At 41.8% G+C, this 13,897-nt stretch overlaps 1 protein-coding gene across 1 annotated transcript in view; it reads left to right on the top strand.

Annotated features, from left to right (window-relative positions):
* ERGIC1 (endoplasmic reticulum-golgi intermediate compartment 1) overlaps positions 1-9,983 on the top strand; it is a 37,177-nt gene extending 27,194 nt beyond the window's left edge. The window contains exons 8-10 of the mRNA XM_009485931.2: positions 572-672; positions 3,280-3,402; positions 9,200-9,983. Of these exons, the coding sequence (XP_009484206.2) occupies positions 572-672; positions 3,280-3,402; positions 9,200-9,307 (332 nt within the window). The 3' untranslated portion in view covers positions 9,308-9,983. The remainder of the gene's footprint in view (positions 1-571; positions 673-3,279; positions 3,403-9,199) is intronic.
* The last annotated feature ends 3,914 nt before the right edge of the window (positions 9,984-13,897 follow it).

Below are 13,897 nucleotides of genomic sequence, written 5' to 3'. Positions count from 1 at the left end.
TGGTTTAGAACTGTTTCAGCAGACACAAAAAAGGGCACAAGCCATTTAAATAATGAAAAAAAATGAATTAATAATTGTTAAGCAGCTGTAGGAGAAGGAAGAAGAGAAAGAAAGAAAGGTGCACAAGGAATGGGACTACACAGGTTGTCATGCCTCAGCTTTTTCTGTCAAAAGAAGCTCAGTGAGCTGGGGCTCTAACCTTAGCTAGTTCTTGATTTAACGGGGACAGCTCTGTGGTGGTGGTAAGTCATACCATTTATAGCTGCAAGCAGTTAGGAAGGTTCAAGTGACCCACACTCATCTCTGTGGGTCATGGTGCTACAGAAGTCTTAGACTGGTGGGCAGGTTCTGGTGTCATCCAAGTACCTTACAAAGTTTTGTACAAAGGATGTAAATGTAGGATGTGAAATTGTCACTTTGTCACAGAACCTGAGATAAGGAGGAGGGAGATACGTTTTCTGTGACTGACTTGTTTTCGTTGATTTCGCACATTTACTTTGAAATGTTGTGTAGGCTGTGATTCCTTTCTCTGAATGCTAACTTATACTTTCCTTTCCTTTCCTGACCGCAGCTCTTGCATCTCATGATTACATATTGAAGATAGTCCCGACGGTGTACGAAGACATGAGCGGCAAGCAGCGATATTCATACCAATATACTGTAGCAAATAAGGTAAAGCAGCAGGTAGTTCTCAGAGAAGCTCCCCATTGCAGCCCAGTGGATGCACGGAGGATCTTCAGTCATCATTCCTCCTCCCTCCTGCTCCTCTGCTCTGCAGTCATGTACATTTGTCCGTAGGTGAGCAGTAGCCTCTGCTGGGAGAAGGAGGAACTGAAGCTCGAGTGGGCCTTCCTTTTGCTCCTGGTGCTGGCATTTACCAGGGTTGGGATTGTGAGGGCTTGTCAGAACAGGTGGTGGTATTGTTTTAATTCTAGAGAAAAGTATTCTTACTCCTGAATTTCTCATATATATCAGTGTAACTGATCTAGATTTCCATAAATTGTGTGGAAGGTTTTGACATGCTGCAGGAGCTCTTGTGATTTGTGTCAAGGTGCATCTGGATGGAAACTGCAATCCAATTGAACATACGAAATGGCACTTACACATGGTTTTATTAATAGAACAGTCTCAGTTGTGATACATGTATCAGACAAATAAGTTAGCACAGTTTTTAGCTTTTTACATACGTTGATTTCAGATATTAAGCCACTGAACCTGCAGCAGCAAATTGTACTGGTTAACTAATTCACAGTGCCTACTTTATTATAGTGATTATGATAGTTATTGCAACTTTATAATTCTTGAATTAATTTACATTAAATATGAAGATATTTGTATTTTAATAATACAATGTATTGAACTTGGGGGGGGGGGGGGAAGACGACCCTATTTACTTTTTAAGGTAAAAAGCCTCTTTCAGTTTAAAATTATTTGCCACTCAGGTGCTAAGTGGAAGTCCAGAATCTGTTTATAATATCTAATTACTGCTAGTTTACCATAACTGAGAATCAAGCATGCACTCTCACGGACTAGTTCTTAGATTAACTTTCCTGTCTAGTGACTTTTAGGCTTGCTTGTGCAGTGTGTCCCAATGATTTGGATGTCTCCCTCTATTCAGATTACAATGTATTTGCTCTGCTTAATGTCACAACTCTTGTTCTGATAAGACTCTTGTGACACAAGTTCTGAAAGTAATTTGGAAAATAGACAGCAGGAGCTTTTGACACTTCTGTGAGCATGGTTGCAAATGGGGGCGTTCGGCCAAGGCTGACTCATTAGGGCAGGATTGCTGGTGGGGAAGAGGGGAGAGGAAGGAAAAAAATGAGGTCAGTTCTATCAAAACTGAAGTGCAGAGGAACAGTGCTGCCTCTGCATTTTCTTCTCATTAAAACAAAAAATTCTCTTATTGGTGCTTTAGTCCTTGACTCCCATACTGATCGGTGAGAAACAGAAATCAGAAGCCATTGGAATACTCTGGCACAGATTGACTAGTATGAAGAGGTAGAGTCTTAAGTGTGGACCGTCTGTCTCCTATCCCCTTTTACCTCCTAGACCCTGTTTCCTCACTTCCCTAGATAGCCACTGTCCCAAGATATACTACAGAACTTCCGCAATAAAAGCCCTGAAAATATTATGACTCAAGATTTCAGCTGCATTCTGCTTCTCTTGTCATCCATGGGGAAAAAAACTAAATAGAGGGAAATTTGGGATTTATATGAGATTAATGAAGGAGATAGATGCTGTTCCACAAGCTCCCTCTGAGCTCATGGAAAGTAAAATTATCTTTTTTGTATCATGCTCATGAGTGTCCTATTGCTTGTCCTTTCTTCATCTTTCTGAAGTATATGAGGTTGTCTTTGCCTCGGTGTGAAGGAGAGAATTAAAACAGAAGAAGCCATCTGAGTTGGCAGGCACGTCACAGGGCTAAAGAAGGGAAGAGCAGCTGGGTAAAGAGGCAATGTGTGCCATGCCGGTGCTGATGGTTCTCATTAGATTGCTGAGTCCCCAGCCTCCTTTGCTTTGATTTTTCTTCAGTCTGTCAAGATAAATGTCCTGATCCTTGAAACTTGATACATATTTCCACTGAGAGCACAGGCAAAATATTAGCTCAACAAGATGTGACTTTTGATACTAAGTTGATTTTAGTATCTGTTCTACATTGCATTGTGCAGTATGTCTTATTGGGGTGTTGTCCTGTTACTGACTGATTGCACTGTACCTGTTATTGAAGAAATGCATTAAAGGAGATTATCACTGGCAATCTGAAGATGTCTCTCCTGAACAAGCTTGGAATATTTTTGAACCTTTGCCGCTAATTTTCTGTATACAGTTTCATTTTGGCTTTCAGCATGATTTTTAAACATGGCTCTACGTGATTCATACTGAGTGGGCAAAGCATTCACATTGTTGATCCCAATGCAAAGGGGGCCTCACAGACAGGAGCTGCTGCTTGCTATTCTGAGTGCATGGACAAGAAGGGATTTTCAGGTTCTTGCAAACGCAATTCTGTTTGTTTGATGAATATCCCAGTATATGATTTACATACTGACAGTACAAAAACTTCACCTGCAACCCCTTAGAGACTGCTTGTATTTAAATAGAACAGATCTAAGCTAGAGAAATCATACAGGAATTAACTGTTTGCTTCTTTCAGTCTGATCATTAGTACAAAACAGTGCAGTAAGGGCCAGATCCACAGAAGCAGTTTTATTGCAGACACTCTATCTGGAACGAGATTGCTCACATTTTCTGCCATTTTTCCCCCACTTTCTTTTCTAGGAGTACGTAGCCTACAGTCACACTGGCCGCATTATCCCAGCTATCTGGTTTCGTTATGATTTGAGTCCCATCACAGTGAAATACACAGAGAGGCGGCAGCCTTTGTACAGGTTTATCACATCGGTGAGTTACTCTAAACCTCTAATTCTCCCTTCTCCTGCCTGCCTCTCATTTCTCTTCTGAGCATTTCTTGTCCAGAAGAATTGAGTTTCTGCTTCAGAGCATCGTGACATGATTGAAATAAAGCAGTACATTACTGCAATTGTACTGAAGTGCAAGTGAGGTAACTGGTAAGCCCTATGCTCTGACAATTTGATTTAATAGCTAGGCACAAGAAGAAAGAAAATTATCCTATTCCAGAAGTGCCAAACTCTGTCTAGGCAGGATGGGCACTATTGCAGCATGTCAGAAACTTGGAAGTAAAGCTAATGTGGTATGTAGTAAAGCACGCTACAATAAACTGTCTCTCTAATGATGAGATCTAACTTGCAGAGAATGCAGGGCAGTTGTTTTACTCAGTGCTGCTGCTTGGCTTAATATGGGTATGCTGGGTCCAGTCATTTACTCCTGGGTAGAAGTGGAGAAGAGCTGCATTACCAAGTTCCAGAGGTGTTTTCCTGACGAGTTATGTTTTGATCTATTCAGATAACATCCTGCAGTACTGATAGTAGCATCTATAACACAGCTGTACTGTCCAAACTGCTGGTTAGGCAAAGAGCTATTTAAAGATCTTCCAGAACTTTAAAAAAATGTGTCCTGGGGGAGCTGGCTTAAAATTTAAGCTGCAGTCTGCTGTACCAGTGAGGCATGGTAGAATGCGAAGTGGTTGATAAATTGGCTGGAATGAAGACTTCAGATTTTGATTTTTAAACTGTTTGAATATTTTAATTGGAAGTAACATAAACAGTGTGGCTGTGTTACGCTTAAAGATTTTGATTTTGCAGCTTCTGATGAACACGAAGTTCCTTTCACTTCAGAAATGCGTGTGATCCCTTAGGATACACAAATACCAAGAGAAAGGGACTTGAAGCAAAATCTAAATGTCATGGTTTAAGACCTTCTCTTCTTAGCACGTCTGTTTGGTTTCAAAACATAATCCTAAAAAAGGTCAGACATCAGCATTTTATGACTTGGCATCTCATACTGTCTCTACTTCTTTCCCTAACAATATGCTCTCATATGCATAGGTTTCTTACGCATCTTGGGGTTGAGTGTGTGGAGGTGTTTTTAATAGGAAACAGTGTTTGGAAAGGATCGATAGCTGGCATTATTCTTTGTCATGAGTGTTGCTAGCATTGATTTACTGCTAATATGCCATTCTAATGCATATAAATAGCATCTTTGTGGAATTTGGTGCCGTACTTCAGAGTTTACATAAGGAGTCCACAGGAGAGGCTTTCCTCACTGATTGCCGCAATGACCTTTTGGATTTGACATGAGCCCAGCTAGAGCTTTACCCCATCATGTCTGTAAAGTTAGCCAGGCACGTGCTGGCTGCTAGACTGCTGAAGAAGAGTTTTACAATTGATTTTTGTCTACTTTGGTCTTATAAATAGCTGTAGTCTCAAGCAGCTCACTTGGGGCCATTCCAATTGAATGTCCCTCCTATGGAGATGTGTGGATGATACTGATATCTGCAGTAGCTGTTATGCAGTACATCAGACAGGTGTGCCGTACCCTTTTCAGATGCGGCTGACTTAAAGGCAGAACCTTGCTGCAGATGCTGCACTGTGGCTACTGGTCTGGACCATCTGGCCCTGGTACAGATGACCTGCTCTTGCTCTCATTTAGGCTAGGAATGTTTTACAGTAGTGCAGCCTTGGCTGTGTATGTGCTACACCTAAAGCTTTACAGCGTTCAAGGTGGCATTGAAAAGGTTGGAGGGGGGGAGCGGTGCTGCAGAGGATCAAAACACCTTTTGTTCTAGGTTTCCTTGCTCTGTTTTGATGACATGATCTGTTCCATTGTCCTTTCCACTGCTTTAGCCCCTTCCTGTATCTCCAGCGTGGCCTTTTGCATCACAGTTGCTCTGGATACCAGTTAGTGATAATCAGCACTGGGCTGAGGTCCAGACAGAGATTGTGCTGGGGCATCTGGAGTTGTTGCCGAACGGGGCTAGCCAAGGAAAGCATCAGCTTTTTCTGAGCAGCAGCTGCTTAATTTAAAAACCACAAGAGGGGCTGTAGGGTAGGGGGGGATCACCTGTGACTCCTTTTAGTGAGCAGATTGTTTACTAGGGCACCCATGTGGCTTTCAGTAAATTTAAACATGTCCTGGGGATGGAGGAGGATCCTGTGGGCTTGAAAGACACTTTTAGCAGTTAGACATGTAACACAGTGTGTGGCTAAGCATGGCCACCTGTCAGGGAAATGGTGTCCATGTTGGAGGGAGGAATACGCTACGGAGGGGCGATCCCATGTGGAGTGGTCAGATGAGAGAGGGGTTTTGGCTGTTCAGCAGACAGCCAAAGGAATCTCATTCTGCTGCTGAGAAGGTTATTTGATACTCTTTGTTAGTAATGAGTGTGCCCCCCAAAAACCTCAGCGCTGGTTTTAGCAGCATTATAACACCATAGCAGTGTTCCCAGTGAACCCTCTCTAACTCATGCCTGCTCCTTGGGTTTTTGTGGTATGAAGAATTATCCTAATTTTCTGTACCATGTGAGAGGTGCTTCCTGTGCAGGACAAAAGGCATTGGTTTAGCACAGATTTTACTTTACATGTCACGCTTCAAAAAAATCAGTACTAAATAAGATTTGTATTGCTTGTGGGTCAGTGCTGCCACTGTCACTGTGCTGTGAATTTGCCATGGATCCCGGGGTTAACCACAGACACCTGGCACAGTGTTAAACACAGTAGTTTTTGCCTGTTAAACTGTACTGCTTAAAATCAAGGCATCTCCCCATAAAGAGAAGCCATTCATGGCCTCGTGGTTGAGGTGATGGAGCAAGGGGGAAAGTTTCACTGCTGAAAATTTATGAGTTCCTCTAAGTGGCAAAACTGAAAGAAGGTTTTATCATGAGCTCAGTCTAGGGGCTGGGAGGGGAGAGCAGGCAGAAAACAAGCTGAAGTTCTGGTGAAGTATTCAAAATCCAAAGAAAAGAATAGAATTTTTTTCCTGATACAAGAGGACTCGTGTGCCCTCTAGGTGTGAAAAAAATTAAACTGGAAAAAATGGTTGCAGGGAGAATTATTTCAGCCATGGAACCTGTTACCAACATGTATCATAGACTCAGTCCTGTGGCTTTTTTAAAACCAAGAGAGTGTTGTTCTACAAGCTGTGCTGCAGGTCAGCCAGAAACCTCTGAGTGGGATTCTGCAGCTTACCTTACTAGGAATTACCTGGGAGTCCTAGTGGTCCCCTCTATCCTAAAAAGTAATTTTCAGATTTTAAGACATCCCAGAGGTCCACACTCACGTATCTGACACTTGCCTTTCTGTCATTTTTCCTTGCAGCCTCGCCTTTTCTTACATATCTACTTGTGTTTTCCTTTAGACTTCAGCCTGCATGTACTAACCTATAATCATATTCTGTTCTAAAACCCTCATATGTACTCCACATTGCATGGTCTCTCACTGCTGTAATTATTACACTTCTGTATTCCTTTTCCTTCCTGCTTTAATGGTTGGGCCCGAGTCAAACTGTAACCTCATGGAGCCAAACGCAGCTCATTCCCGGTGTAAAATTCCATTAAATATAAATAAGTGCATGATGCCTAACTTCTTTCAGTGCTGCTAAGGAGCAACGCTCCATACATATTAGAACTGTGATGATAAAGAAACGCAGTGGTGCAGCTTCTGTGCTGACCTACAGACCAACCCTGGTGCTGCCTTTTTTTTGTCACAATGAAACAAGAGGGCTGTGTGCGTGCCGGGAGGCAGGCTCCAAGCAAATGCCAGGTGTGTGTGACTCATAAACACTCAGCAGTACAGAGCTGTGCAGATGAATGCAGACTTTTTTTCTATTCCCCAACCCCTTGCACTGCTGCACTGAAATCAGATTTTCCTACCATATGATGCAAAATCTTAGTGTTGGACGGGTTTTCTGTTGTTTGTGGTGTAACATCTCCTGTCAGCTGAGCTGCTGTAGACTGAAAATAACCCAACTCCATTGCGGTCATTTTCCCTGAAAAGTCACCCTGCGTCATGCTCCAAGGGATAGCAAGGAGGGGGGGGCACAGAGGGCAGGAGCTGGACTTGTTCACTAAAAATACTAACTTTGCCTCAGGCTGGTACTCTGGTTTTTGAAGCCTTTATCTGCTGGAATGCCAACTGTCCTGCAAAAGCCACGTTTACTGCAGCTCCTCATTTCACTGAGCTCACTAAACGCCTATATCCCGGTTATAAATACTCATGTAAACGAGTGCTTTATTTCTTGTTGCCTTCGCTCACCATTAATGAACTGTTTGTTCTGTTGCCACCGCTAACTCCTTGATGAGCTGAACGCTGCTGCTCTTATGTTACTCTCTTGTCTGTAACTTTGTCTATGGGGTGTGGGAGAGGAGACATGGCACAGTAGGTCCAGTGTGGCACCGGTTCCCTTCTGTGTCAGTTGCATTGCCCTGCTACGTTGGCTTACTGATTTGGGGTTCCTCTCTCTCTCTTGGCTTCTAGCTCACAGCAAAATCCCCCTTTTCCTGGGCAGGCCCTTCTCAGAAGATAAGCTCTGTATCTTGTCCTCTTCTCACTGACCCGGTGTCTCTTATTCTCAGAACCACCTAATCCTGCGCAACGTAAAAGACCAAATTAAAAGAGCATCACAGTTATGAAGTAAAAAATATGGGAGTTGGGAAATGCCAGGTCCTGTGTAATTATAACTTGGCTGTTAAATGTTACTAGGTTACATTATTGTGTATCATACTTTCCATGTGAACCCTGCCTTGAACAGTGCACGGGGTGGGCTGGCACCCTGTGAGTGGTGATTCTTCCCATCCTACGGTATTTGACTGCTGTCTTGTTACTAGCAGGTGGCTTGTATTAACCTGGTCCTGAGTACAAGTGATATGTTTCCACAAGGACTCAGAGACGGCTATTGTCATAGTATTGAACCCTTCAGATGTGTTTTCCTTCACAGTTTCCCTGGGAGGCAAGTTTGGCATTGTCCCCATTTCATAGATAAGGGAATTGAAGCAATGTGTTGCAAAGTCGATAACTGGTGCCCCCTGATTTTGGGTGCTCTAAGCCAAAGTACCTTTGGTTTAACATGTCGGAATACTTTTGCGTTTTTCTAGCACTTGGGAACTGAAGTAGGCTGTTATGCTAATCAGGAGATTAATTTTTTCCCTAACTTTGTTCTTGAAAATGATTACGTGTTTTTACTGGTGTTTAAATAATTCAACCCGAGACGTCTTGCATGGAAAAATTTGGCCCACGAAGAGTTAAGTTGGCAGTGCTTTTGTAAGCAGCCTTTGTCATGGAAAGTGTTAGACAGACTTAGCTGTAGGTGTCACTGCTAGCTAGGTTTCTCTGTTAGTCACTGTCCTTCACATGCTATTTAAGTGTCTTTTGCTGTTTGCAAATGCTGTATCTTGTGAAATAGGGAAAACACTCCAAGGCCGTGGTATTTATAATAGAAAACAGTAGTAGGAAGATATGAGCAACACAGAGCTTCTAGAAAGCTTTGTTAGGTGGAGTTTAGCCCAGAACGGAACAGCATACATGCTGTAGGCTCCTAGGAGCTGGGATTTATGATTGGCTCAGGCTATAATGAGTTCAGGATAGCACTAAGTTATTCCACTGTAGGGAATGGTTTTCCTGAATGATTGTCATGTAATTACGTCGCCAGTACTGTCACCCAGTTCTTACTGTGCTTCCAGAAAACACCCTAGCAATAGGCAATAATATCCTTCCCCCCAGTTTCAAGCTGTGTAAAAGTTTCCCTCATCACTGACAAACCTGTTTCCTCTCTCTGTACTTTTCAGATATGTGCCATCATTGGAGGAACATTTACTGTAGCTGGGATCCTCGACTCCTGCATTTTCACAGCATCAGAGGCCTGGAAGAAGATCCAGCTAGGGAAAATGCAGTAGCGATGAAACTCCACCCTAGTCTCCAAGGACAGGAGCAAAGATTGAGAAATCTACCACTACCTGTTTTTGTCTTTATTTTCTATTTGGTTGAATCAGTTAAGTTTTTCTCTAATCAGGCTGTTCAGTGAAGACGTCTTCAACAAATCAAAGAAATCTCCATGCATTTCAGAGCTCTGAGAGTGAAAAATCAATGGAATCAGGACATGGATTTCGATTCTCTCCCCCAGAGAGGTTGAAATGCCATATATGAAATACACCATCAGTTCTAAGTAAGGATGACAGTCTGTTCTCTGGGAGGTTCCTATGGCAGCGTACAAACTAGATAGTAGATTGCAAAGAGTTGAGCTGTCTTGTGGCACTTTTTGGAATTCTGTTGGATTTGCATGATTAGACAATCACTTTTGTATAAGGCAGAATTACACATTAGGAAGAAATTCCACCTGTGGTGCCAAAAAGGTGATGTATCTGTTGGAGAGGAATGGAAAGTATTAGTCCCCGTAGCACACTTTAGAGACAGAGGGCAGAAATGACATCAAGAAATGTTTTGTGCTTTTATTTGAAAGCTCCTTTGTTCAGATATGACCTTTCTAATGAAATGAACAAATGAGAAGAGGAAGCATTCCCCCAGCTACCTTTTCTTGGGTAATCTGTCATCCAGGCAGTGAAGGGCCTTTCTTTTACTCTGGATGTAAAAGTGGTTTCATTTCTTCCCAGAAACTGAATATCCAGTCTTGTGTTTACAGGTGGCATGAAGTAAAAACCAAACTGAGCAACACAGTTTTATGTGGCCTTTGCTTTGAAAGGGAATAGTTGTCTTTACAGCATTAGCTTTTATTCTTTCTTATGTTTTTTAAACAGACCACCCAACAGTCTGGATTCTGCACTTCTGCTTTATTAATATTATTATTGTTGTTGTTGTTATTTTGAAAAGGGGCTGTATATTCTATGTGTTCAGAAAAACGGTGCAGTCTTCTGGGTGGATGATGAGCACGGCTGACTGTCTTGCTTTGTGTGTGTATATTGAATACACCTGTCAAACACAGGAAGTCTGTCTTTTCAGGGTTTAAGCTGTCTCCCTTTTCCTTTAAAATTCAGTCAGGTGTCTTTTCTGAGCCCTAGACTGACACTGTTCACCCACAGGTACACCAGTAGCAGGGCAGGCATTCCCACAAGCTGCCCCCTGCTCGTAGTTGTTTTATTCCTTAAAATGGTACCTGAGCTTCTGTGCCCATTCATTCAAGCCTTGTCTTCTGAGGCCTCCAATAAATGGAGGTGTGAGGGGAGAACTACTGCCAGGTGTGGCTTGCATGTAATGGTAGACATGAGTTCACTAAAATTAGACCAATACCCACCAGCACATCTTCCATAGCCTCCTAAAAGTTCCTTGAGTAGTAACAGTTTCTGCATGCTTTGTAAATGTCTGAGCTGAGGATACACAAATTTTAAGTGTTCCAGGATGGATAAGAATCATAAAATAAAAATCTTTAACTCAATCAATGCTGTAAATTCTAAGACGGGTGCAGGATTTCTCTTGGATAATATCTACTGCCCACTGCCCTTTCCTGGAGGCAAAAGTATCCAACTATTATGCTGTAATAATATGAATCTTTGAATATTCAGTGTTAATGCTAGAGTCAGATGCATTTCAAAAGTATTCCTAATACATGTCTGTTGAAATTGTCTCATTGCTTTGGAAGTAGGGAAGGTAGCCAGTTTTATCCACACACCAAAAAGAAGAAGCCAACCACCCTACCCCTGACGTCCTCTGCCCTGTGGTGACTTCAGACAAATTACAGTGTTGGAATTTTTTCCCTGTTTTTGTTATGGACTGATTGCTATTACTTTAGGTGTAAACTGGATTGCGTAACTTCCTGTATCTGTAATGTATGGATAGATTTTATACGTTTTTTTTTTCCATTTACAAAAATCAACTTGAAAATGAGATGCTTGTCTTCATTTCAGTGTGTGCGTCCATGCGCCTGTGAGCAGTACCCACTGGATGGCGGTGGCTGCCCGGTGGGAGCCGGGATTTTCCATTGAGTTGCTTCTCTCGTTGGCTGAAGGATTTCCTCTAATCCACTGTGGCCAGCTGAAGCTTACAGCAAAAATGTCCTAGTTTTTTCCTCTTGAATTTCCTGAGTCTTTGCTCACAGCTTGTGAACCCAGTGGATCACAAGGATGTCATTTTTAATATCTTAGCAATGCATCCTGAGCTCTGCAAGAGAACGTCTTTGTAGTGTGATGGATTGTAGCGTTACTTTTTTCTGAAATTTCTTCCCTGGTACAACTTCTTGGACACAAACAAGCAAAGCTGTTTGCAGATTCCTTGTGTCCCCTGGCATGTTATTTCTGACCTTCTCCCCATCCTCTGAATTAAACGCTATCTTCTGGGCAGTCCAGGCCAGTTCTCTAAACCAGACCAGTGAAATTGTTTGGCTTTTTTTGGAAATAACAGATGCATACTTCAGTGTGCCTGCTTTCTCTGCCAAAACGTCCACTGCAATAACCTAATAAATCACATTTTTTTTGCTAGATGTGGAAACCAAATTGTACTCAAGTTCTGGCAAAACTCTGCTGAAGAAACAGTCTGCACCTTAGTTCTTTAAACCAGGTCTAAGCCTTCGAGTACTGCCCAGCCAAGGCTACCTTCTGGGCCTGCTGTAAGTTGTGGCGAGCTTGTCCTTCAGACATGGCTGGCTTGGGTCGTGTAATGATGCTGCATCATGTGTTTACAGAAGAATTTGCTCTTCATCTCTCCAAATGTGAAAGCGAGGTAGTTACTGTTACGGCAGTCCTGCCCCGTGCATACACATCTCATTAGATTTCACTTTTATTTTCAAACACTTTCTAGAGACAAAATGAACCTAGTTATGCTTTTAAACATCAATGCAAACAAAATAATTTCAAGCCATAGTGGAAGGAAAACCATTGATTGTAGGTGTTCATCCATATTCCTGACTTTGCTCTTTCAAGTTGGTATTTTGACAGAAGTATTTGTGGTTTTCCAAGACAGACATCCCTGTAGGAAGTAAAACATTTAGAACTTGTATATATTCCAGTTTAAATAAGTCCCTCAAAAAAGGTACACTCCATCCTATGGTGAGAACTTGTGGCATAGGATGCTTTGCAATGGTGGAGTTAAAATTTTTAGGTTTAGGGATAGCTGTGCTTAGGTATATTCTAGGAAGTACGTGAACTGCTGAAGATTATTTTTTTAAGGAAAAAAAAAAGGAAATGGGGTAAGAATAGATTGGAAGACGTGCATTTATGAATGATTTATCAAATACTTGCACTCAACTACTGCTCTGTAAAAAGTGAAATCTGCAGTGTAGATGGTAATAATTTCTGAATATTTCTCATTTAAAGTTGTTTTTTATTTGTGAGATACACAAATCGTTCAGGCTGAAAATGACTGTGATGAGTAACTGCTTTAGAACAGTTGTCTGAAGTTTCAGATTAAATATGTCAATGAGTTATTTTTCAGTAGTCCTTGGAAGAAGGGAGAGGGGCAGGGGAGGGAGGACGTAGTCCTGTAGTACGTTATGGTGATGTTAAAAGCACAAGTCTTTTGCATTTTTACAGTGGAGATGATTAAGGAGTTCTGGCATTTCTCTTTTAATTTGCAACCTTATGTTAATAAAATATTAGCCTTTTTAGTTCTATAATTAAAAATAAAACTCTCGTGTGTTTTGATTGGCTTCTTGTTGCACTACTATTGCAAAATCAATCTAAAAGGGCTTTTTTCGCTTTTTTATAATTATTATTTCAGTGAACTAAGCGTTATCACACAATGAAATCACTGTAAGCCAGGTCACTGTGTAGAAAGTTAACACGAGGCTCTTTTGTAATCAGCACTGAGTCATGTCTGGACATTCAGTGCTTGGTTTTGAACAGTACCAAGTGTCCTAACCTCCCTTTTTTTAATGAGAGGTGAGTGGACTGTGCTTGGCACTTGCTGGGTTTGGCTTTAGTCACTGCTCCGCTTGGTGTATATAAAATAACCTGGGTTTTGTTCCCCCCCTTCTTTAATTTCCTTTTAGCCTTACTTCACTAAGTATTTAGAAATAAGTGTCTGAGGCAGTTATTAAAGATTAAATAGTAAAGGGTTACAACACAGTGAATTTGGGCACTATATATCTGCACCATATTAAGAAACCAATTCCTTTTAAGTTCTGGTATTGCTTACTTAAGTTGGTGTCTGCTGTACAACATCTTCAAAAGAACAGATCCTGCCCGCTTCCAATTAAACTCAAGTACAGAACGGAACTCAGATTTCCAGAAGCGCCAGGATGGTGCTGAAGGCTCCTTACTCTGCACAGAAGATGGTTAAAGGTGCTGGGAAAGGCTTTTGTGCAACTCTCAGCCTGCTGCAACTCAACAGTCCAGAAACTTTTCCAGCCTATCTTTATAAACCCAAAACCCAATCAAGTGTCTGTCACCCGGCTGATTGGTTTATTTCTGCCAATAACACATTCTGCCATAAATAAGTTTCCTTGAGAATAAATGAATCCGTGTCCTGAAAAAAATGCAATAGCCCCAAATCTACCTGAAATGCAAGCAGTTTGTGCAGGTAAGTCAGTTTGCGGAGGC

Source organism: Pelecanus crispus, chromosome 8 (genome assembly GCF_030463565.1).
Source record: "Pelecanus crispus isolate bPelCri1 chromosome 8, bPelCri1.pri, whole genome shotgun sequence".
Taxonomy (NCBI): domain Eukaryota; kingdom Metazoa; phylum Chordata; class Aves; order Pelecaniformes; family Pelecanidae; genus Pelecanus; species Pelecanus crispus.
This window is presented reverse-complemented; position numbering and strand designations above follow the sequence as displayed.